The 23074-nt window shown below is 43.0% G+C and overlaps 1 protein-coding gene across 1 annotated transcript in view; it reads right to left on the bottom strand.

Moving 5' to 3' along the window:
* erc2 (ELKS/RAB6-interacting/CAST family member 2) overlaps positions 1–23074 on the bottom strand; it is a gene marked incomplete at both ends in the record, with an annotated part of 42307 nt that overhangs the window by 9271 nt on the left and 9962 nt on the right. Inside the window, 11 exons of the mRNA XM_083971601.1 lie at positions 2515–2717; positions 5292–5327; positions 6212–6352; positions 8291–8431; positions 9720–9857; positions 10732–10899; positions 12543–12710; positions 14438–14593; positions 18679–18753; positions 19043–19477; positions 20660–20683. Of these exons, the coding sequence (XP_083827727.1) occupies positions 2515–2717; positions 5292–5327; positions 6212–6352; positions 8291–8431; positions 9720–9857; positions 10732–10899; positions 12543–12710; positions 14438–14593; positions 18679–18753; positions 19043–19477; positions 20660–20683 (1685 nt within the window). The remainder of the gene's footprint in view (positions 1–2514; positions 2718–5291; positions 5328–6211; positions 6353–8290; positions 8432–9719; positions 9858–10731; positions 10900–12542; positions 12711–14437; positions 14594–18678; positions 18754–19042; positions 19478–20659; positions 20684–23074) is intronic.

Raw genomic sequence — 23074 nt, 5'->3', positions numbered from 1 at the left:
GGAGGTGTGGGAGGGGGGAGGGCACAACAGAGAGAGTTGCAAGGAAGATGGAAAAGAGGTTGGAAAAAATGGATTCAAGGAAGGACAAAAAAAAAGAAGAAAATAACAAGGTTGAAGGGTTGAAAGTGATCAGTGGCAGAGGATGAAGAAGGGACAGGTGGGCGTGAAACGGAAAATAGAAAGGGGGAACAGGACAGAAAAAAGTGGGTAAAGATGGCAAAACAGAACAAGAACACTCAATTAATCCAACACCTCTAACAAATTATCATGACACTGAAACGAAGTGGGCCATCCCACTGGCTGGGAGAGAAAAAAAATTAACTGCTTTTAAAGTTATTTTAGCAAATCCGCCTATTGCCATAATCCCTATAGTCTTGTAGGTTCATTACCTTTAATTGTCAGTGCAAGCTGTTTTGAGATCGAGAGCTAATGCAACGGAGGCTCATGGTATTTCTACGTTTCCCTCATCAAACCAGTAAATACACGATCCAACAACTCCAAAACGCTCTGGTGGACAAGTTGTGACCTGCACATTCACCACGCTGTGAAATAAGGTATAATTATGTAACATTACGACACATGAAGCAAATACTTTGAACTATTTTCGCTTTAGAAGTCACTTTGCCGAGCAGCCGTGTCAGGAATGTAGTTCCAGCTACGTATTTACCTCGAAAACAACTCTAGTAGCGTTTCATTATTATCTCATAGCGTGGTGAATGTGCACAATGTGTCACAGCTTGTCCATGAGAGCGTTTGGGAGTTGTTGGATTGTGTATTTGATGAGTTTGATGAGGGAACGCCAGGAAATACTGCTCGCTGTGCAGAGCTCACATCTCTGCCCCACCGATCTAAAAATAGCTTGCACTGACAATTAAAGGTAATTAACCGACTACAGGGATTACGGCAATAGGCAAATTTGCCAAAATGTTGAAATATCCCTTTAACAATAGGCTGTGGGTCTGGGACTGTATAAGTGACAATAGAACGGGAGTGTGTGTGTGGGGGGGGGGGGGGGGGCTGTCATTAACAGAAAGAGCTCATGTGTGGTTCTCATGCGCTCCAACCAATCCGTGTCCGTCTCATCAGTTTGAAATCCATTCCAGGTGAACGCTCTCCTCCAGAGAGACATCAGCTGCTTCCAGTCGGAGACTCTGGACCACGTAGCAGACTGAGGGGGTGAGCCAAGACCTGATGGGGCCACCAGCTTTATTTATGTGGTCCATTACATGAAATCTCTTCCACCTTGGGGACAATGAAGGGCACTTTGTGCTCACGTCTAATGCAGTTTCAGAGCCACCAACGGTCTGCCTCATGTATCTCACAGCATTTCAGACCATGACTGGATCCAGTACAGTGCAGTGTGCGGACAGACCGTTATGACATCACACAGAAATGACACGTTCACGCCACGGATACAAAAGCAAATGGAGGGTCACTTAAAATATGGAGCACACGGGACAGAGCACTTTACATCTGACAAAGCAAAACAAGCGACACTTGAACTTTGAGGTGAAACTCGACATGAGGTGAGTGAATACTGCTCGTAAGGTCAGAGTAGAAAAAAAGAAGACTAAAAGGTTGCTTCACCTCAATGTTTCATTTTTCTTTTGAGCTTTGAGAGTATCTAAGAGCATGTTCTCTATTTCTCTGTCTCTATGTAACTATTTTTAACATTTCATTCCTAACTTTGTAAAACATTGTTGTGTTTGTTGTCTACCGGCATGTTGCACCTGCTGCTGATACATGATGTAGCACGCCTCACAAACAGAACTGATATGTTTGCCTTTGTTACTGTTATAGTGTATGTATTGTGTATGTATTGCATGTACAAGGCAGCTGTTATGACGCCACTTGCCCAAGACAAATTTCCCCTTGCGGGACAAATAAAGTTCATTTGATTTGATTTGAAGTGAATAGATCAACCTCATGGATCAGCCCCATTATCCAATAGAGTCTTCCAGTAAAGTTAGTGAAGTAAAGTTGCCAGGTCTGGTTCTCTCGTCTAAAAGTCAGTACGTTTTTTGAATGGGATTTTGGTGAAATACCTCAAATTAGGTCTGTGGTTAACAACATCTTAAGCAAGTTTCAGGTTTTGTTCTATGACATAAAACACATCAGTAAATATCCTACTTGTGAATCTTGAAGCTTTTACGTGTCCTAAAAAAGGCGGTTGCTAACAAGTTGCTCAATACAACTACAAACCCACATTAAACAAAACAAAACTTGTAAGTATCATAAACTTGTGTTAGCCACAGAGCTGACTTTCTGACATCATCCAAAACGCAATGCAAAAATCCCATTCACTTTCTTTTCCTGGAACCAGCGCGATGCTAAACTTCAGGGTTTTGACGTCAGCCCTGGCTCACTCTATACCCATTATATCAATAGATATTGAGTCAATATCTGGGCCGATATGTGATCTCTATGTGATCGGACCTGTGCAACATCAGTAGGGGCTGAACTGAAGATGAGATATCTTGTAACACTAACCCCTATAACCAGTCAGACAGTTACCTTTCCAGCTCAGCAATCTTCTTGTCCTTGTCGTTCTTTTCGGTTTCCACCTCTCGCAGGATGTCCAGCAGTCTCTCCACCTCCGTCTGGGCCTTGTTGGACTCGTCCTTGTAGTAGCTCACCTCCTTCTCCAGCAGCTTCACTCTGTCCACGTAGTCCGGGTTCCCTCTGGAGCCCGACTGCTGCTCCACCTCGTGGGCTTTCTGCATCCACACACCGGGTAGAGAGGCATACAGACACGCACACAGATGCACTCAGTTGACATTGTGACGCCAGCGCAACCACGCACTGCAGCACAGAATGCTTTCCTGCCCATGGAAGAGATACACATACAGCACACTGTAGTCCATCAGTGTCTTATATTAGCTACTCTCCTCCTCTCTCCCTCTCCTTCTGAATGAGTAAAATGTTGTGGACAAAGGCATCATTACTGGCGCTGGCTCATTAGCTTTAAGAGAGCCATTATTTAGCTCCATTTAACAGCCCGTTGAGACTCCCAGTCACTTTGCAGACTTGGTGAGTGTGCAAAGTGCAGGACTGTGTATGTGTGGACAGGACTGTGTTTCAATGAGCAAAAAATAGTAACAAATCAGTGGCGGTAAAATGCTGAGTCATCAGTCCGTCTCATTAGCTATCTGTCACCAACTAATCAGCTCAATATGGACTAATCTCGCCATCGCTGCAACAGTTTGTAGCTCTCCGTGAAATACATTACACTGGTACACATCACCCTTGGGACGATACGCAGCCACACATGTCAACACAGTTTGCAAAAGTGCAAGAGTTGTACAAAAGCAAATCCACCAAAAAAACACTGCGATGTTCTCTGACCACGGCCGACACCTCGGCTAACCGCACCATCACACTGAGACGAGAGAGAAGCGTGGCGACACTGACAGTGACAACATGCAACAAGGTCGACCAGATCATGCAAACCCAACAAAGCTGCACAGTCTTAGCGATTGTCGGTCAAAAAGTGTGGAGGAATAGATGCAACAGAGATCTGCTAATGGGAAGTTTCATATTTTAAGCATGAGGAGCTAACTTATTGACTGTTTCAGAGATTATTCTCACTGATTGGACTGTGAAATGTACATGAATCCATTTTGGAACCAGAAATTATTGCATCACAATATTTAAAAAAAAATCTTCTTGGAGAACTCCAGACTTCGAACTGCACTTCATGATGGGTTTTGTTGACCTAGCTTACTATTTGGTTTATCTGCTGCTTTTGCCATTTATTGTCTTTGTCCAATGATGCATCACAACTAATCATTTACTTATCTAATAATAAAAACTTTATCCGACCGTCAGCAGCTGTAACTTCACAATTTAATTTAAGAACTCAACAAAATGTGTTTTTAGTGTTTTGATGTACAGTAATTGAGAAAATATCAAATTCTATTGTTACTCGTGCTACTACACTGATAATAATTATAATATCTGAAGGAACTAATTGCAAGTTTGTAAATTTAGGTAAAAAAGTATTGCTGCTTAGCCAGTGTTAGCATTAAGTTCAGCATCAGACTGCTTTCCTCACTGAGAGCTGTCCCCAGCTGAGAAAACCTTCTGGTCTGTCTCTCGTCACTGTCCATAACCAAGTCACTGCTGCGTCCGGTCTGTCTTGAGGAAATCTCACCGCTCAGAGGACGTGTCATAACATCTGGTCTTGTGAACACAATGGTCGCTGAAGCTCTTAGCAAGCTGCTAATGTTAGCAGCTGCTAATGCTAACATTGGCTAAGTAGCGATAGCAAAACTTAGAAATAGCTCCTTTAAATCTTGATTTGGACATACATCCTGTGGGAGCATCTATGTTCTATGTTCCCTGCTTACTAAAAAAAAGATTCAATGTTCCCCGCTAACCCAAAACAGGCAGGAAACATAGCAGTAGCATTAATATGTTGTTTTAACATCTCTAAACACACACACACACAACGGAACATAAATCCTAACCCTAATGCTACTGTTATTGTCCTGCCTTTTTTGGATAAGCGGGGAACATAGAACCCTTTTTCGGGTGAGCTGGGAACATAGAACCCGGGAAACATAGGGATGACCCCTTTATCTTCAAGGATAGAGAAGTAACAGGAATATTTGAGAAAAGTGGGCCTTCACAGTTCACCATCACATGGCCGATGTGCATGTCAACATGAGAAAACTAGAGGTTAACTCAAAGCCACACCCTTTCACAACTAGCATTGAAAGCTGTGTTTCCCATAATTACTTGGATTACAAAGCCCAGTGCTGTACATGCCATGTATTAACTCTGGGATTTCCTCATTTGCCCAGATGACCTCGGTCCAGAACATTTCGCTAGCTACCTCTCTAATTGCATTGGACCTTAGTGTGTATTAAGCCTTTCTCATATTGATGGGGAAAAAAACCCTGTTGTTATATAAACAGGTGAGCAGGTGAACTAACTTCAGAGCCACACTTCAAAAAGTTGCAAATAAACAGACACTCTGCATATTTGAAATTCCAACGGACCGAGTACAGTGAACTGTAATTATTAGGCTATATGAACCACCAGTTTCACCACGTGTCACAAACACAAACAGCTGCAGAATGAGCACGTTGCACAGGACTCTGAGTGCAATATAAAGCTCGTTATATCGGTACGGTGCAATGGTCAACATGCATCTGGGCGGGGGCAGTGGGTGGAAGCAGAACCTGTGCTGGGGTCTGGCATGATCACCACCTAGCATAGTTCAGAGAAGTTATCAGTGTCCTCATGCTTTCAATATGTGCCTCAGAGAGCCGAAGAGCGGGACTTACAGGATTGTTCATGTGACTGAATAGCTGCTCAGCTTGCTATATTGCAAACGGAGGGGTCGAGGGAAGGAGTGGAAGGAGGGAGGGAGGGGGGGGGGGGCAGGAGAGTAAGTGTTAAGACTTTGTTTGAGCCAGAGGAGAGAACAGCAGGAACAGTACATGTTTGACACATCAGTGACAGCAGTAACAGCACATGTTGTTACAGGTTAAGGGCAACACAAACGGACAAATGCAGAGGAACAGACACAGGGAGAGTCTGTGGGTTATGGAGAGGGAGGGGAAATTAATGGACTGTCTGCTCTCTGCAGCAGCATTATCCTAACTAACGGTTTCACAGTGATAATAACACAATGTTTTACTTGTGTTCACTTTGGTATTTTTTTCTGTCTGCTGAATATCACAGTTTGTTGAGCAAGAAAACCAAAATCATAAGAATAAAAGAAATAATTCATTCATTTAGGCCTAGAACTGTTTAATAGTTCTCATTCAAGTGGCCGATGGGTTCTAAGTGAGCTACTCATTTTCTTCACAGCACAGTGGACATGCTGCTCTGCATCTCTACAGTTAAGATCAATGAAGATGACTCGACAGTCTTCATTCAGGACAGAGGAGTGTTCTACAGTTCAAGCATTACAGTAGCTCTAATACGTTTGTATGGACATGTTTTTATGACTGGCATCATTTTAGCATTGTAGGAACTTTCTTTGTCTTTTCACCCTGAAATAGTGATTAATACTATTTGTGATTAATGAGGTTGGATATTTCCCAGTTAAAAAGACAGAGACGAGGCCTTGAGCCCATTGTGTTGTTGTGAAAATAACACACCTCAAGTGGTGTATACAACATAGATTACACATCTAAATCATTACTTTAACTTTTTATTATATGCATTCCTGTTGACTGTGCTAAATGCTCACACCTACCTTCTGTAACTGCGTCTCCAACTTACTACACTCCTCTTTTTTCTGCTCGATGGCGATCTCCAGTGATTTGAGCTTTGAATCCTTCTTGAGGCCAGAAGATGCGAGCGATGAGGCGTGTTCCTTCAAGTCGATGAGACTCGACTGCAGGCGGACAGAGAGCACAGACAGGTTAAAAACAGGCTTGAACCAGCTCTTGGTTTCCCTCATCAAATTCATCAAATACACAATCTAACAACTCCAAAATGCACTCATGGACAAGTTGTGACCTGCACATTCACCACACTATGAGATAATAACGGAACGTTACGAGACAGAGTCGTTTTAGAGGTAAATACATACAAAACCGCTGATGGGGGCAGTTTTTCGGCAAGCAGTCTCTGCATTTACCTTGAAAACAATTCCGACAATTAAAGGTAACGAACCTAACGAAAATATAGGGATTATGGCAATGGGCCAATCTGCCAAAAAGCTGAACTATCCCTTTAAGGTAATCATTAAAAACAAATCTGATCGATGGACCTTTGTTGCATCTTCTCTCGCTCTCTCCCCTTTTTTGTCATAAAAAAAAATCCAATAGGTTTAATTTTAATGCTGTAGCTTAAACTTACTGAACAGCAGCCTTCTCCTAGCAGAAGATCAGTTCTTTCCTCCAGCTTCCTCTGGAGAATCAGCAGAGCTTTATATTGAGTCCCAGATGGTTTCTTTAAAAAATTAAATGATATTTCTTAGCTCAGGTCCTATACCCACCACCTGTCTAATTGACCCTCTGCCAGGAAAACTCTCCAAAGACCTCCGTTTGTGCTGAACATTGTTAATTTATCACTGACTACTGGCACTGTCCCCACTGGTTTGAAAACTGTTGTGGTTAGACTTTACTGAAGGAACCACGCCTTCAGAGTTTCCACCTATTCCCCAGAATCAAACCCTCCCTTCTTCTCAAAAGTTCCAGGAAAGTTTGATCTCAGTAGCTTTCAGCTGAGCTCACTTATCAAACAATAATATTTTCAGTCTGTTGTCAGGGCCTGCTGCTCCACTGCACCAGCTCTCACTGCAGCAGTCTATCTGCTGATTTCTATGGATCCAGATTCCACCTCTGTGCTTCCCTTTCTGAACCTCAATACAGCTGCTGGTCCACACAGATCACTGTGTACTTCGATTTTGGTGCCTCTAAGTCCTACTTACCTGAACACAGCATGTTTCATGTAATAATAAACAAATCATAATTTAAAATATGGAGTACCTCAGGGCCCTTTGCTTTTCTTTCTTTACATTTAAAATTATTCACCGTCACAGAATTAAAGCACGTTAAAGACATCACATAGACTCTTCTTTTATCAACAGAGATACAATTCTGTACTTTGTGTCCATGACTGATTCTGTTTCATCCCACTTTATTATTGGAATGTTTTGTGTCTGGCCTGCCAGATGCTCCCGTTAAAAGTCTGCAGCTAGAATTTGAGCTAAATCCACACATTTTGACCATATTACAGAAAATTTTCATTGGCTTCCTACAGTATTCACATCAGATCAGACATTATGGTGTTAATGAGATACCTGCATCATTCTCGTCTCATCACTTTAAACTGTATATTTTGTTTAGTCTCAGAGTTTAAAAGACATCTGTTAGCTGCAGAGCATTTCCTGGCTCACTCTATTGAAGCCTTTAAATCCAAACTTGAATCCATCTAAACTTTCCCTTTGCACCAGCAGGTCAATCTCAGCCTCAACTAATCAAATAATCCCAGTATACTGTATACTGTACAGTTGTGTCCATGTTGTCCTGTGGATGAGATCACTGTAAACTTTCTGAGCATCACTGCATCGTCTTTCCTGTTTGTTCATTTCCTCATGCACATGAGCACCGAGGCTCTCTACCTCTCTCTCTCTCAACTGCCCACAATGAATCTAGTTCTGCTCAAAGTTTCTGCCACTCATGAGGACATTTTTCCTGCTGTGCTTGCACATAGTGGGAACTTGGGTCTACATAAAATAATATTATTAAGAGACTATTGTATGTGCTCTGTAATTGAACACACCCCTTCATCCTCACATAAGAACAACATCTTTTCACTCACTGACCTCTTTGTCTGTTAATTCTATCTGCAGGGTGTTGACTTTCTCCTTTAGGTCCTTGTTCTCCTTCTTATACGACTCCACTTCTTCCAGACGTTCTCTGTCTTCTCTCTCCCTTTGGTCCTTTAAACGTTCTATGATCCTCTCCTAACACACACGGACACACACAAACACACAGTATTTTCATGCAAAATCCATGAAGACCATCTAGATAGTCCACACTGGTGTCATGCTATTACTGTTAAGAATCCCTCATTTGCAGTGGTTGCAGACATTTTAATAAACAGCAGGGTTGGGCGGTAACACTGTAATAAGGTATACCGTGGTATCTTAAAATAGCAACGTTATCAGTTTCATTACCATCATTAAAAAAGACTTGCAGTGCACTCATATAGGGCCCTGATATATTACCTACTAAATATAATTCATTTTACTGCCTAAATAATGAGTGTATATGTCCAGCACCTACATGTGTGTGGTTGAGTTTTCAGTTTTACTCCAATAGTATCATGTTTTACTTTGGGGAGATGTTTGATAAAGTTGATGGACGTGACGTGGTCATGTGATAGAGGAAAAGAAGAAACTCAACTTCTGCAAAAACCTTGGCTAGATTTGAAGCACTATGTTGCCATGGTTATCATGTGTGTCTTGTAGGCTTGTGCCGACATTTTTTTTCTTACTGATGTTATAAAAACACACAGCTGAGCAGCGCCACATCCGCTATGATCAGCTGATCAGCGCTCCGATGGAGGTTAGACCTTCTGATGCTGAACTCATGTCATAGAGACGACGTGCAGCCAAGCACCAGGCTGAAGAGAGAGGAGCAGCAGAGCTCCTCTGTGCAGCTGCAGGTGAACCGGCTGGAGAGGCAGCGCCGTCCATTAGTCCGCTATTTGTTGTTAATAAACGTTAATCAATGTTGGTCATGTACATGTTTAGTTATTGTTTCAGTATTCTTATGTGGCGTTTGGTGGCTATTTCCTTTCAGAACGACACTGGTGACTCTGTCTGAGCTGTATAACATGATTTTTAATTGGCCACGGTAATACCATATACCACGGTAGAATGTGGAGGTTTAACAATATCAACATTTGGATAGCGCCCAACCCTAATAAAGAGGATAAAATGAAATAAAATAATCTCAATCTATAAACTGGATTAGTTTTAGGAAATTATTGGTTTGTTCTGGCACCCCATCATCATCTTGATTAATGTTCTCTTTTACTCTTAATCACTTTGTGCTGGAGTTCTCACACAGAACCACTGGAGCTCAGTAATATTATAGAACATTTTCAAGGTGTAAGAAATGTAACCTCTTCAGTCTGCGGGAGGGAGTAAAATTGATTCAGGAATTCACTACAGAGCCCCAAGGAGGAAAAATGATTTAGTCTTGCAGAAGCTGGTGAGCTGCGTTTGCTGCAGTCCTGTGCTGTACCTTCTCTGAAAGCGCCTCCTCCAGCGTGGCCAGGGCAGTGTCTGTGTTGCTGGAGTCGGTCTGCAGGGACTTGACCCTGTCCTTCAGGTTCCCCAGCTGCTTGTCTTTGTCACGCAGCTGCTCCTGCAGGTTCTCGATCTGACCCGGAGAGAGGGAGAGAGAGACCGGCAGGATGGTGGTGGTGCCACGGGGGAGGAGAGGGAGCAGTGAAACAGAAGTAACCGGCATGATCTCAAAACCACAGCAATATTTCAAAGTCTGTGTAAGATCGCAAAAAAGCCTTTGAAGATTAACACCCTCTGCAGACAACGTCGTGTACATTAGCTGAAATGAGCCGAGACTTCAGACGGAAGCATTGTTCATTTCAGGAAGAAAACTAGCAGACGTTTAAAAAGAATTTTAAGAAGTACTGCATATTAAAAATGTAGAATAATCATTATTGTGTATTAATTTACCATGTTATACAGTATGAATGGCACAAACGAAACTAAATAAGGTGAAAAACAAGAATGTAGGAATCAGAAGAGGTCACAAAGAGGCAGGTAGAAGTAGAAAGATGAAGGAAAGAAGGTGCAGTAGAACAAGAGAGGAGGAAAGAGCAAAAAGGAATGGGTGAGAGAGAGAGAGAGAGAGAGAGAGAGAGAGAGAGAGAGAGAGAGAGAGAGAGAGAGAGAGAGAGGAGAGAGAGAGGGAGTAACACTCGGAGAGTATTTATAGCACATACACACACACAGTAGAGGCAGTGAGGCAGAAATATCCTCTTGCTTGTCTTTCTGTGGACACTTTCCCCCTGAGAGCAACAGAGACTCTCTCACTCTTAATGGAGAGAGTAACCACTCTGCTCTAGACTGATGGAGGTAACTCTGTTCTTTTTGACTGTCAGGTTCCATCTGGAGCTCACTCTCCCACCCACCAACCCACTACACTGCAGTTTAGTTCGGCCAATAAATATCAAACAAAAACTCAAGAGAAAAACCAGTGGGGAGGTTTTTTTTTTATCTCAGCTTCTCACCTTCTTCTGCAGGACATTGATCTTTCTCTCTTTCACCTCCAGCATGTCCTTCATGTCCCTGATTTCTCCGGCGAGCGTGCCCTTCTCCTCCGTCAGGTCCTGTAGCTGCTTGGTCTTCTTGTTCAGGAAGGACTCTTTCTCCTCCAGACGCAGACGTAGAGCATCCACCTGGAGCACCACACGGACAAAATCGTGAGCCTGAAGAGCTTCATGATGTGAAACTGACAAACTCAACAACAACAAAAGAAAATACAGATTTTCTTTGTACGATTATTGTCAGAGAAATAATCATGGTATTACGATTATCACGATTATTATGCATTAATTAATTTCACAACATATGAATGTGTAAAATCAAATACAGTCAAAATATAATTACATTACTAATTATTTACACTAAATAGTTTAAGTATCTACTTTTAATGCAGAACCAATTATTAATCCTCCAGGGGATAAATATTCAAATCTTTATTAGTCATCTATACCAAATGGCTACGTTTATTTTAATTGTTTGCTTTTTTTTTTTTTTTATCACAAATGAGACACTAACATTTAAATTCCTACCAATTGTACAGTATGTTACATTAGTTAAATGGACCAGTATTTCTTACATTTACCTTAACTTTTGTGCACATCTGCCTCTGTGTTTCCAACATTATCTTTTTTGGAAAGTGATGGTATTTAGGAATCTTTACGATTATGTAATTGTGGCGTTAAATACCGCGATTCATTGTGAAAACAAGTAATCGTGACATCCCTACTTCAGAGTTATTAAAGCAGAAGTAAGCGATCCGGTCGTTTTGGCTAATGCTGCGTTCCAGGCAGGCTTTTGAAACCGTAAATTACAGCTTCAAGTCACGACTTACGACTTTGTAGCGTTCCAGGCAACCCACTCGTGTTTTTCCGACCTGTTTTACCTGTGAAAGTCACTATAACGGCCACTCGTAACTTCCGACCCGTGAACTCGTACCAGATCGAACTGGTACCACTTCACAGGTCGGAAAAACACGAGTTACGGGTTGCCTTGAACGCACCATAACTTCTTGTCAGCCGATGGAGTTAGCAGCCCCCGCCCTCGTCATGGATCTATTGGTCCTCGTCCCTACGTCACCACATTCACGGCATCCCTTGGCTGCACACACAGCCCTGCATGCCGTTCTCTCTCCTCATTGGATAAAACTTGTAGGATACGAGAAAAGTTTTCTCCTCAGCTCAGAGCAGAGCAGAGGGACTGAGAGACCCGTGTTTCGGTCCAAACACTCTATGTAAGTGATTGCTGTCAGAAGATATAACTATCTAAGACTTATATTAACACAAAAATATCGCTTACTTCTGCTTTAAACACAACAAATTTGCTAATTCTAAGACTGCCTGCAGGGAGAACATTCAGCATTCACTGGAGGTGCTTTGAAGTGTTTATTCATCTTCACTTAATCTCCGTGAAGTTACAGAAGAAAAAAAAGGGACAGCACTTATTAGTGAGTGCGTTACAGAGACGGTAATGCTGCTCCCATCATTCATTGGCTGGTGCAGCTTTCTGATGTTTTTGATGTTTATTGGATGTGCTGTGACGGTTACACTCCACTTTTCCTGCTTCTTTGGCGGCGCCTCGAGTTGCAGTCAAAGTCCCCAAAGTAAATACAGTGCTGATGTGATTTGCAGTAATAAGCCTGGGGCCAAAGGCGAGCCCCATTATTTGCTCAGTTTGTCTGGGAGGATGAAGATGTTAGCGAGGCAGCGAATAGTGTGCTTTGATTTACTGCGTGCGTACAAACAAATGAAGGTTTTTTTTTTCATTATGTTTTCATTACCTCCGTTTGCAAGATGGCAGCACGTTGCTCCTTGGCAGTGAGAGACTCTTTGAGCACCTCGATATGCTGTTTGCAGTCTGAGTTCTGGTTGTTGAGGGTCTCTAGTTTTGTCTGCAGAGCCAGCAGCTCCGACTCCTTCTTTGACAGCTCCTGCTTCAGCTGGTCGATCTGCGACACGTGACACAGACGGGACAGCGGCGCCGCCCCGGCCCCGTTACGTTAGCTGTATTGTTTTACCGCCGCGGCGCGCGTGTGTAACAGAGGGCGCGGGAGAAAACACAACACATCAACACACATCTCTCTCATTAAAAATGCATTTGGGACTGACTACCCCCCCACCCCCCCACCCCCCCCTGCATTCATCATATATTATACATCATCTCTATTCATGATTGATGAAAAGAGTCTAAAAATAGAATAACAAAACTGTGGCTGTTCTGCGGCTGGTCGGCTTGTATGAGGAGCCGTATGTAAACACACAGTTAGCTAGTTTGCACAGCTTGTAAAACTACATGTAGTTGAGCCTAGCAGTAGTTTAAACCTACAGCTAAAAAAACTTATATTCATTATACTCATTTAAATCAACATGTGGTGTATATGAAACAAAATATAATAGCCTACAACAAATTCACATGCCAGCACAAATATGCCTCTCAACTCACTTTTATATTTTAAAGAAAAAAAATTGACATTTTTGGTCAATATACTGTAGGTTCACCATAGACATGTTGGCTAATATAAAGAGAGAAATGAAAATACTACCCCAATACCCACTTGTAAATCAGTCAACAAAAAATGTAAAAAAAAAAAAAAAAAAAAAGTACAAAGAGGTAGACATATTCTAGATCAGTGAGTCTTGAACAACAATGTTTAAAACCATGACAGGACCTGAATTATCTTTCACACCAAGAAGACCCATGAAAATAAAGAAAAAGTTGATGAAATCGAGGGAAAAAAAACAAAAAAAACATAGGAACGGCAGGGCCAGCCAATCAGAGGCAGCGCTGGATTCATGCCTTTTTTAAAGCCTTTTTTCAAAGAGAGTTCTGGAACACAACAATGGTAAACTTAAATTTATATGATATACTGTAGGTCTTTTTTTTATATAAAAAATATTTCATGTTATTGGCCAAAATTGTAGTTTGTAAATTGAGTTAAACTACAAAAAATGACACAAAAAGTAGTTGAAATACTTGACGCAGCACAAAATATGAATGTAGTTTAACTACCAGCAAGTTACAGCAAATTGTAGTTTTAATTGTAATTGTAGTTTGTAAGCTATGTAGTTCAACTACATGGAGTTTCCCCAACACTGTAAACACAGAGTCAAAGCTCAAGGCGAGGGTAACACACACACACACACACACGCTTTGACACACTCACAGGTTTCAGGTGTGCTGCTGACAGTTTGGCAGTGTCACCATCAAAAAACACAAGTTCTCATATCATCAGGGAGTGTGTGCTGATAGAAACACTGACAGGTGAAGTCACTAGAATTAAAACGGATCCATCACTCTGACTTTGTGCAGGTGAACACCAACTCACTCTGAACATGATGTACCTCACAGAACCGTCTGTGGGCGGCAGACTAATAAAGTCCTGGCCTTTCAGATGTAATTAATGAAGGAAAAGTTGCGTATTCTATTACAAGCCACAGCGTGTACTTGCTGATTTAGCCTGTTCTGGTATTCTTGTTACTGAGCACTTCTCGAAAAACAGCAGAGAAGCATCTCAGGTCGTTGCCAGCAGGACACTTTGCTGATGACACTAAAAAAACCCCAGCTCATTTAAGTCACTCATAAGCTGCATTTAGTGTTCTCTCCAGATTCTGTCAGCCTGTTCTCACAGCATGTGGACTTCTACAAGTGCATGCAAAGTGGAGAGACGGTATCTACCTTGGTCTTCATAAACTTTGAGTGATTCTTGTAGACCTCCATCTGTTTGATCTCCTCCTCTCTGTCCTCTGTGTTTAGTAAGCCGTTTGCTTTCAGCATTTGGATCTCATCCTCCAGATCGCGGATGTTGCGCTCCAGAGAGGCGATTTTGGTGTCCTGCAAACAAACACGCAGAGGAGACACACCTCAAAACCTTGGCCGGCATGTCCACAAGTTGCATGCTGCAAATAAACCTGAACCAGAGCCCAGAAGAAAAACAATTAGAGAGAGTAAAAGACAAAAAGAATGACAGAGAGATATACGGTGAGAGAAAGAGAAGCCGGGAGAAGCTCTCTGGTGTATCTGAGAGCAACTGCAGCATCTGTCGGTGAAATCTGAAGATTTCTACCCAGCTCTTTGCAGCGGCTCAGAGGATTAATCACCATTAGGAAATACTGAGCGCACATCCAGCACGCAGGGATCGGCCAGGACCGGAGAGAAAACGACAGGAGGGCAAGAAAAGAAAAGTAACAAGCTGTAGCTTTCGCTGTAGTTGCTCGCAGATCGATGCAGGATCCAGTCTCTGGACTGCGACTGCGAGCGCAGCTTTAGCTTCACGGCTTTTTAAATAAATAATACAACGTCTTTAAGATTAGCCATGGTCCATCTCCCTTCTCCGGCAAAGCGCAGAGCGACCTTGCTCCTTCCTGTCTTTCTCTCTCTTTTGGAGCGTCTCCTCCTTTTCCTCCGAGTGGCTCTGAACTTATGAACTTATGGCCGCTGGCGGGGGTCAGTCGCAGCCCGCTGCAGAGGAACATGTATCGTAATGAGGAGTGATGGACTATCGCAGAGGGATCTGAGGGGTCGACATCAATGCGTGAACGGTGTACATGTACATGCGCCCTGCCGCTGCGTCTCACCTCAGTCTCCGTGTTAACGAGACGAACATCGGTGAACTAACATCGCTGCGATAGACACAAGACACCATACCTTCAAAAAAGGAGGAGGGGAGGGGGTTTATTCCATCCACATGATGTGATCACTGGTACATCGACCTGGGCAGTAAATCTGGCTCTTTATCTCTCTTTTCCTGCCTCTGTGTGTCTCTCTTTCCCTCTATCTCCCTGCATACTGGCCTCTCTCTGTCATAAACAACCACACCTGTTTCCATGGTAGCAGCAGGCAGGCTATAAGCTGTGCACTGTCTCTGGTGAGTGAGGAGGAGAGGGCGGGGAGGGATGGAGGGGCGAGAGGGAGGGAGGATTGTTCGTGCTTCCATCAGCATCGACGCAGCAGAGGGAGAGAGGAGAGATGCATGCAGGGTCTTCCTGCACAGGAGGAGGAGGAGGAGGAGGAGGAGGAGGCGGGTCTTCCCTCGCTCTGCATGCAAATCGACACACAACCACACCGGAGGGGGGGGGGGCTGCATGGGCCTGCACCGCGCCGATCCAGCCGAGCTGAGAGGGGCTGTGTCAGCTCAGCGATGATGTCATGATTTATTTTGAGGAAGTGATGTCAGGCCTCTGCAGTGAGGCTGGGGGTGTCTACAGTGGGTTCAGTAGCTGGATGAATGGCCCGACTTTCTCTCTGCCGCCAGATCCAGCTGCTGTACAACAAGTGCCGATTGGAGCAGACAATATTATCCTAAGAACTGAATATAAAGCATTTCATATCTGCAAACAGTGTGACGTCTTCATCACAAGATGGAATATTAATGTCTGTAAAATGAAATAAACTTGAGCCGAGGAGCTGAAACCGTTCACATCTGATGATGCTGGTGTGAAACTGTGATCCGAGTCCATCTTCTTAAACACTTCCTCATTGAAAATGAACGTTTGCCTCATATTTAAATCTCCTTTAAACCCCTGAAGCTTCGAAGTTACATAAAAGCATTACACACACATTCCTCCACAACCTGCTTTCCCCCCCCCAAGATGCCAGTTTAAAACCTGCACAATCTGCTTCCATCACACAGAAAGCTCTACCCACCCTGTGCACCATATGATCACATGATTCAGCCTGGTGTGTTGTCTGTTATGTGTAGAGCTGCAGCAATTCATCGATTAATCGCACAATAATCGATTATTAGTCAACTATTTTGATAATCAAATAATCGGTTTGGGTATTTTTTTAAAGAAAAAAAGTCCAAATTCTCTGATTTCAGCTTAAAGGGATAGTTCAACATTTTGGCAAATTGGCCCATTGCCATAATCCCTATAGACATGGCAGTAGGTTTGTTACCTTTAATTGACGGTGCAAGCTATTTTTAGAACGGCGGAGCAGAGCCATGAGCTGCTCAGAGCTACACTACGGAGCTCATGGGATTTCTTGGTTTCCCTCATCATTGACCACGCTATGAGATAATATGAGTTGTATTCGAGATAAATTCATGCAAAACAGCTGATGCGCATTCCCGTCAGGGGCATTTCTTCGTCAAGCAGTCACTGCATTTACCTTGAGAACAACTCTGTCTCGTAACATTCTGTTATTATCTCATAGCGTGGTGAATGTGCAGGTCACAACTTGTCCATGAGAGCATTTTGGAGTTTTTGAATTGTGTATTTGATGAGTTTGATGAGGGAAACCAAGAAATCCCATTAGCCTCCGTAGTGTAGCTCTGAGCAGCTCGCAGCTCTGCACCGCCGTTCTAAAAAAAACTTGCACTGACAATTAAAGGTAACAAACCTACTCCTAAAACTATAGGGATTATGGCAATGGGCCAATCTGCCATAAAGTTGAACTATCCCTTTAAATGTGAATATCTCTGGTTTCTTTGTTCATTTATGACAATAAATTGAGTATCTCTTTTGGTTTGTGGACAAAACAAGACATTTCAGGACGTCATCTTGTGGTTTGGGAAACACTGATTGACATTTTTCAACATTTTTTAACATTTTATCGACCAAACAACTAATTGATAAATCGTTTAAATAATCAACAGATTAATCAATAATGAAAATAATCGTTAGTTGCAGCTCTAGTTATGTATCTTAAGAAACATCACATTTTAAATGAAGCTCTGCACAAACTGTGGTTGAAATGACAGAACCAGCATCTGTGATGTGACAGGATAAATCCTTATGATTTAATTTGTCACACTTGTCATGAAACCAGCGTGTCGCAGTTCCACCCGACCGGCTGCTGCACCTCTCCAAGGTGAGCGATGCCAGTGCAAATGTTGAACAGTTACATATTGATTCTTTTTTATGTGAACACAAACTGCTGTGTGAGCTGATGCACAGTGTGTCTGCACGTCTGTGTTGTGAGACAGGGAGATAGAGGGGTGGTGTGGTGTGTTGACTATTGACTCAGCTGCTGTGGATCACAATGACAACAATAGAGTCTGTAGAACACACACATACAAAACACTGGTGTAGGCCTCAGTTTAGACATGCAGCAGTGACTCAAACATATATTAATGCATAAACATCTTATTCAAAGGGATAGTTCAACATTTTGGCAAGCTGGCCCATTGCCATAATCCCTATAGTTTTAGGAGTAGGTTCGTTACCTTTAATTGTTGGTGCAAGCTGTTTTTAGAATGGCGGAGCAGAGCCTCGAGCTGCTCAGAGCTACGCTATGGAGGCTAATGGGATTTCTTGGTTTCCCTCATCAAACTCATCAAATACACAATCCAAAAACTCCAAAACACTCTCATGGACAAGTTGTGACCTGCACATTCACCACGCTATGAGATAATAAGGAAACGTTACGACACAGAGTTGTTTTCAAGATAAATTCATGCGAAATTGCTGATGCGCGTTCCCGTCGGGGGAAGTTTTTCGGCAAGCAGTCAAAAACATCTCTGTCTCATAATGTTCCGTTATTATCTCATAGCGTGGTGAATGTGCAGGTCACAACTTGTCCATGAGTGCATTTTGGAGTTGTTGGATTGTGTATTTGATGAGTTTGATGAGGGAAACCAAGAAATTCCATTAGCCTCCGTAGCGTAGCTCTGAGCTCTGCTCCACCGTCTAAAAACAGCTTGCACCGACAATTAGATGTAACAAACCTACTCCTAAAACTATGGGGATTATGGCAATGGGCCAATTTGCCGAAATGTTGAACTATCCCTTTAAGATAAACTGTCCATGTGTAGTTTTGTTTGTTACAGTTACAGAGGAATTACCTTCACAATATGTAACATAACAAATGGAAATTGCTGCAGCTGGGTGAGGGAAATTTATTTAAAGACATATTTTCCAACTGTGACTGTAGTGTTTGGCTGTGGTCAGGCTGTACATGGTGAGTCAGGTTCTTACTTTCATCTCTATGATGGTCTGCAGGGCCTTGGTTTTGCTTGGATCCTGATGCAGCTGATTCCTTCTGTGCAGCTCCTTACAGAAAACACACATTATTATCTGACACATGTGCAGCAGAGTCTATGTCAGCTCAACTGAAAGCAGGGACTTAAAAGACTGAAGAGACAAAAAAAACAAAAATGCATAAACAGTCATCCATTACATAATCAATATGCTACAATTTAGCAGCAAAGCAGAGCATATGGATTTGGTAACACTCTACTGTGCTGCCCTCTAGTGATGGCAAAATATAAAGCAGGCAGTCTGAACTCTCCCACCCTGGATCTCATGTATTTCTTTCCAGATAACCTTGGTCACAGGATACCTCTCGCAGATGGATGTTCTCCTTCTCCTTTTGGTCCAGGATGACCTCCAGGTGTCCCAGCTGGGCCTCCGCCTCGGCGATGCGCCTGGCTCTTTCCTGCTCCTCCTCCTCTGACGCCCTGCCCGGCCCCGGCGGCAGCCCTTTGCTCTGCAGCATCTCCAGCAGCTTCTTGATGGACTCGTCTCTGGCGCCCAGCGTCTGCTTCTGGGTCTCGATCCTCAGCTCCATCTCCTCCAGCGTCTTCCGCAGCAGGAAGAGCTCCTTGGCCTGTCGGTCGTGCTCGGCCTGCAGCCGACGGAAGTTCTCCTCCGTCAGCTCGATGGTGGTGAAGTGATCGGAGGCGGAGCGGTTGCCGCCCTCCTGCTGCAGCAGGTGGTTCAGGTCTCGCTGTGTGCGCAGCTCGTCCTGCAGGGCCTGGATGGTCATCTGGAGATGCTGATTGACCCATAAGCAAACAGACAGAGACTAAACAATTACTGATTTTAGGAACAAACGCGCAAAAGTCTGTCTTTGATTACACGACACATGAGGGTAACCACACATCGACACACACTGCTGAAATGCTGTTGCACACTGTGGTTCTGTGGAGAAATGCAACAGTGGGTCAAAGATGGGGAATACTTGACTTACCTTGGGATATCTTGAGAAGCACAGAGACAGTTCATGACTGATTCTGTCAAACTCTATCATGTGTGAGGAAAAATAGATCCTTTTCTTTAAATACAATTTGAATGCAATGAATTTTCCTACTAGTAGAAAAAAAAACAAGGATTACACTAAATTACAGCCGTTGCTCTGTTTTTACACCAATAAACACAGCAGAATGAATGGGAGCTGTAAACTTAATCAAAGCAGAGAACCCCCCCTGATGCCTTCCTGCAGCGCAGCAGAGGTCTTTGCTCTCTGACACTCAATCTGAGAGGCCTGGATACAAATAGCAAGCGTCAGATAATAATGAGCCGTTACCACTGGTGGATGTGGACAGCTAAAAATATGAAATATTGAAAATTGGACCTTCAGGATTCACACACTGAGAGGAAACAGTCATATTCTGACCACAGCTGTACAGGTCTGAATTTGCGTTTGTCTGGGATTTAATAAAGTAAAATGGATATGATTCATTATTTCTCTTTTTGTGTTGAATTCCAGATTAAAGGGGAATAAAGTTTGGGGCCAAAGGGCCAGTTTCTGTCGAGGCTCAGGCTCAGTTTGCCTGCTGACATTTTCCCTGAGAAAAACAGACCAATCAATCCAAGTCCAGAAAATGGCCCAGTCTGGATATGAAGGAGAAGAAACAGTTTCTTACACTGAAATCAACTTCACAGGCAGTCTGGGGTTTGTGGTGCTACAGGGAGATGGAAAACCAGACACATTTGGAACCCTTATTAACCCCCCCCCCTCTATGGAGTTTATGGGGAAACATATGAGGAGTCACGGGACAAGGAGGGTAGATCGAACCGCTGCAGATATCTCACTTCCTATTGGAGGTTACGGGATTCATAGGAAAGGAGGTTGTATGGTGCAAAGGGATTGCCAGGTGTCTGAAAAAATACACGCCACACTGAAGGTGACTCTATGTTGTGCACGCAGGGAAGTGGTGCAAACATAGGGACAAACCTTGGTTCTCCTGGCATCCAGCAGCTGCAGAGCATGGGCAGAATGAACAGAAAAAACAAATGTATGGTAAAAAACAGAGCGTCAGAGCATGATGCAACAGAGACGGATGATCAACACAAACCAGCCAGAGTTTCAAATCAGAGCCACTCATCAGCGTCTGTCCAGCTGCATGTTTATCAACCCCTCAGCCCTTTAGTCAGCACATCCCAGTCACAACAGACCTCTCTCGCAGCAGACACTTTGGCTTTTCATAGCAACAAAAGCACAGGCAGAATGCATCTTTTTTTTTTCTTTTTCGTTCAAGCGATGACAAATCAAATGATAATGACAAGCATTGTGTGCATCTGACATCTGAATGCATCATTTTAATCACGATCGCTTTCCATTCAGGTGAGCTTGTTCCAGGGTCTTTTCAGGTATTTTTACATGCTGGCTCTCTGAGTCACCTGATAGAACGGAGCCATTATTAACAAAATTAGTTTACCGGTGCTGTTCCTGCTACGACAAGTCAAAATGTCTCCTGGGAGAGAAGTCGATACAGCTTCAGACAAAATATGACTTTATCAAGATGACCTTTCTGGAGAGAGATGAGGAAAACGCTTTGAAATGGCTGCAAAATGGCTCCAATCCAATCCATCACCATAGTCTTATCTTTACTGATCTCTGATGGTGACATTACAATTTAAAGAAAGAAAAATAGTGATAGTTTAGTGGTGATCAGATAATGATGAGAATGAAAAAGCTGACTTATCAGCTGATCACTTGTTATGCAGTGTGAATATGAGCTGATTCTCTGTGTCTTATGTGAGAGGAATCTGAGTATCTTTTTTGTGTGTTTTATTTCACACCAGTACACAGTAACCAGACAGAACAAACTCACATCAACATACCAAAACAGCAACAACACAAAAAACAACAACACCTGACCGCTGCTCTGATGTGTTCATCTTTAGAAACGTTTTAATTGGCCTAACTGGTTCACTACTTTCTGACATTTACAGATGAAATGGTTAATAAACTTTTTTTTTTTTAAAAGAAGAAAAAAACTAGCAGCATATGAAACTAGTCATCAGTGGCAGCTCTGACCTGCTGACACTATTAATACTGAGTATTACTGTAAATCTGAAACTTTATTAAAGGAGACATATTATGCCCCCTTTCTACAAATTTCCCAGGTGTCTTAAAGACATGTCTGTGACATGCTTTGGTCAAAATCCCCCAACGATCAAACATCACAGCTCTTTTCATCCTCTCAAAACAGCCCTGTTCAGAACGGCTGGTTTCAGTGCCTGTCCCTTTAAACGCAAATGAGCCACTGCTTGCCCCGCCCCCTTCTACTGGCCCCAGGTAGGGGTGGAGTTATGCAAATTCGAATCCCGATTACATCACTTGAAGACAACTGAGGGAACAGCTCGTAAAACCACGTGCATTTCAACCTAGGGAGCCTGAACATTACAGATTTTTTTTTGTCAATTCTCACATATTGGGGGCTGGAAGGCAAGACAAAGACCCAAATATATGTTAAAGAGCCTTCAAAAAGTGATATTTCCATAATGTGTCCCCTTTAAAGGGCCGACACCAGATCAAAAAGCTGAATCTGTTCTCCATCCCTCTAACATCCCTGGCCTCACACTGTGACAGTGTACTCTTCCAGCCACAGGAGGGCAGTGTTTGCACTAGCACCATGGACCTGATGGATCTCCAGCTGACTGCAGGAGCGCTGCCATCTTCAACAGTTTTTGTCACACTCCCTTGAGTGAGTCAGTGGCATTCGGTCCAGCAACAGAAACCGCTTCATACATCTCAAATTCACACCGTATGAGTGTAATGAGTATAATTTACATTCGTTTGCATGCACCGTGCTATCGCTTACTCACATCTAACACTATCAAACACAGCACGTAATTACTAGAAATACAGATGGACAGGATCTGCACACTGTCAGAGGCGTAAATCAACGACAGCACAATAAGGATGGGTTAGGGTGTGGTGTAATCCTTTCATAAAGAATCATTTATTAGCTGTGGGTATAAAATACTACTTCTCAACCATTATTTAATGCATGTGATATTGCTGTGGTGGGGTTAACCAATCAAAATGAGTAATAGCTGGTTTCCTTCATGAGTTATGAGCATGTCAGTAGTAACTCCCTGAAAATATCAGAGCTGCTCCCCTGTTTGTTCCTGACACTGCTCCCTCTGCCTTTCTCATCAGTGCTCTGCCCTGATCAATAACCTGCTGTCTTGGAACTAAACTGCAGGAGGCACTCCACTGATTCCATTTGCATAATTGCACTGTGGGTTAAAGGGTCTATATGGCCAGTCCTCCTGCATCCCCCGTCATCTACAGCAAAAAAAAAAAAAAAATTAGTACCAGTTCCTGTGAGTCAGTCATGACTCAGCAGATACTTGGAGC

The sequence above is a fragment of the Trachurus trachurus genome (assembly GCF_905171665.1).
Source record: "Trachurus trachurus genome assembly, chromosome: 5".
NCBI classification, from domain to species: Eukaryota; Metazoa; Chordata; class Actinopteri; order Carangiformes; family Carangidae; genus Trachurus; species Trachurus trachurus.
Note: the sequence above shows the minus strand (reverse complement) of the source record. Positions and strands in the feature narration are given on the sequence as shown.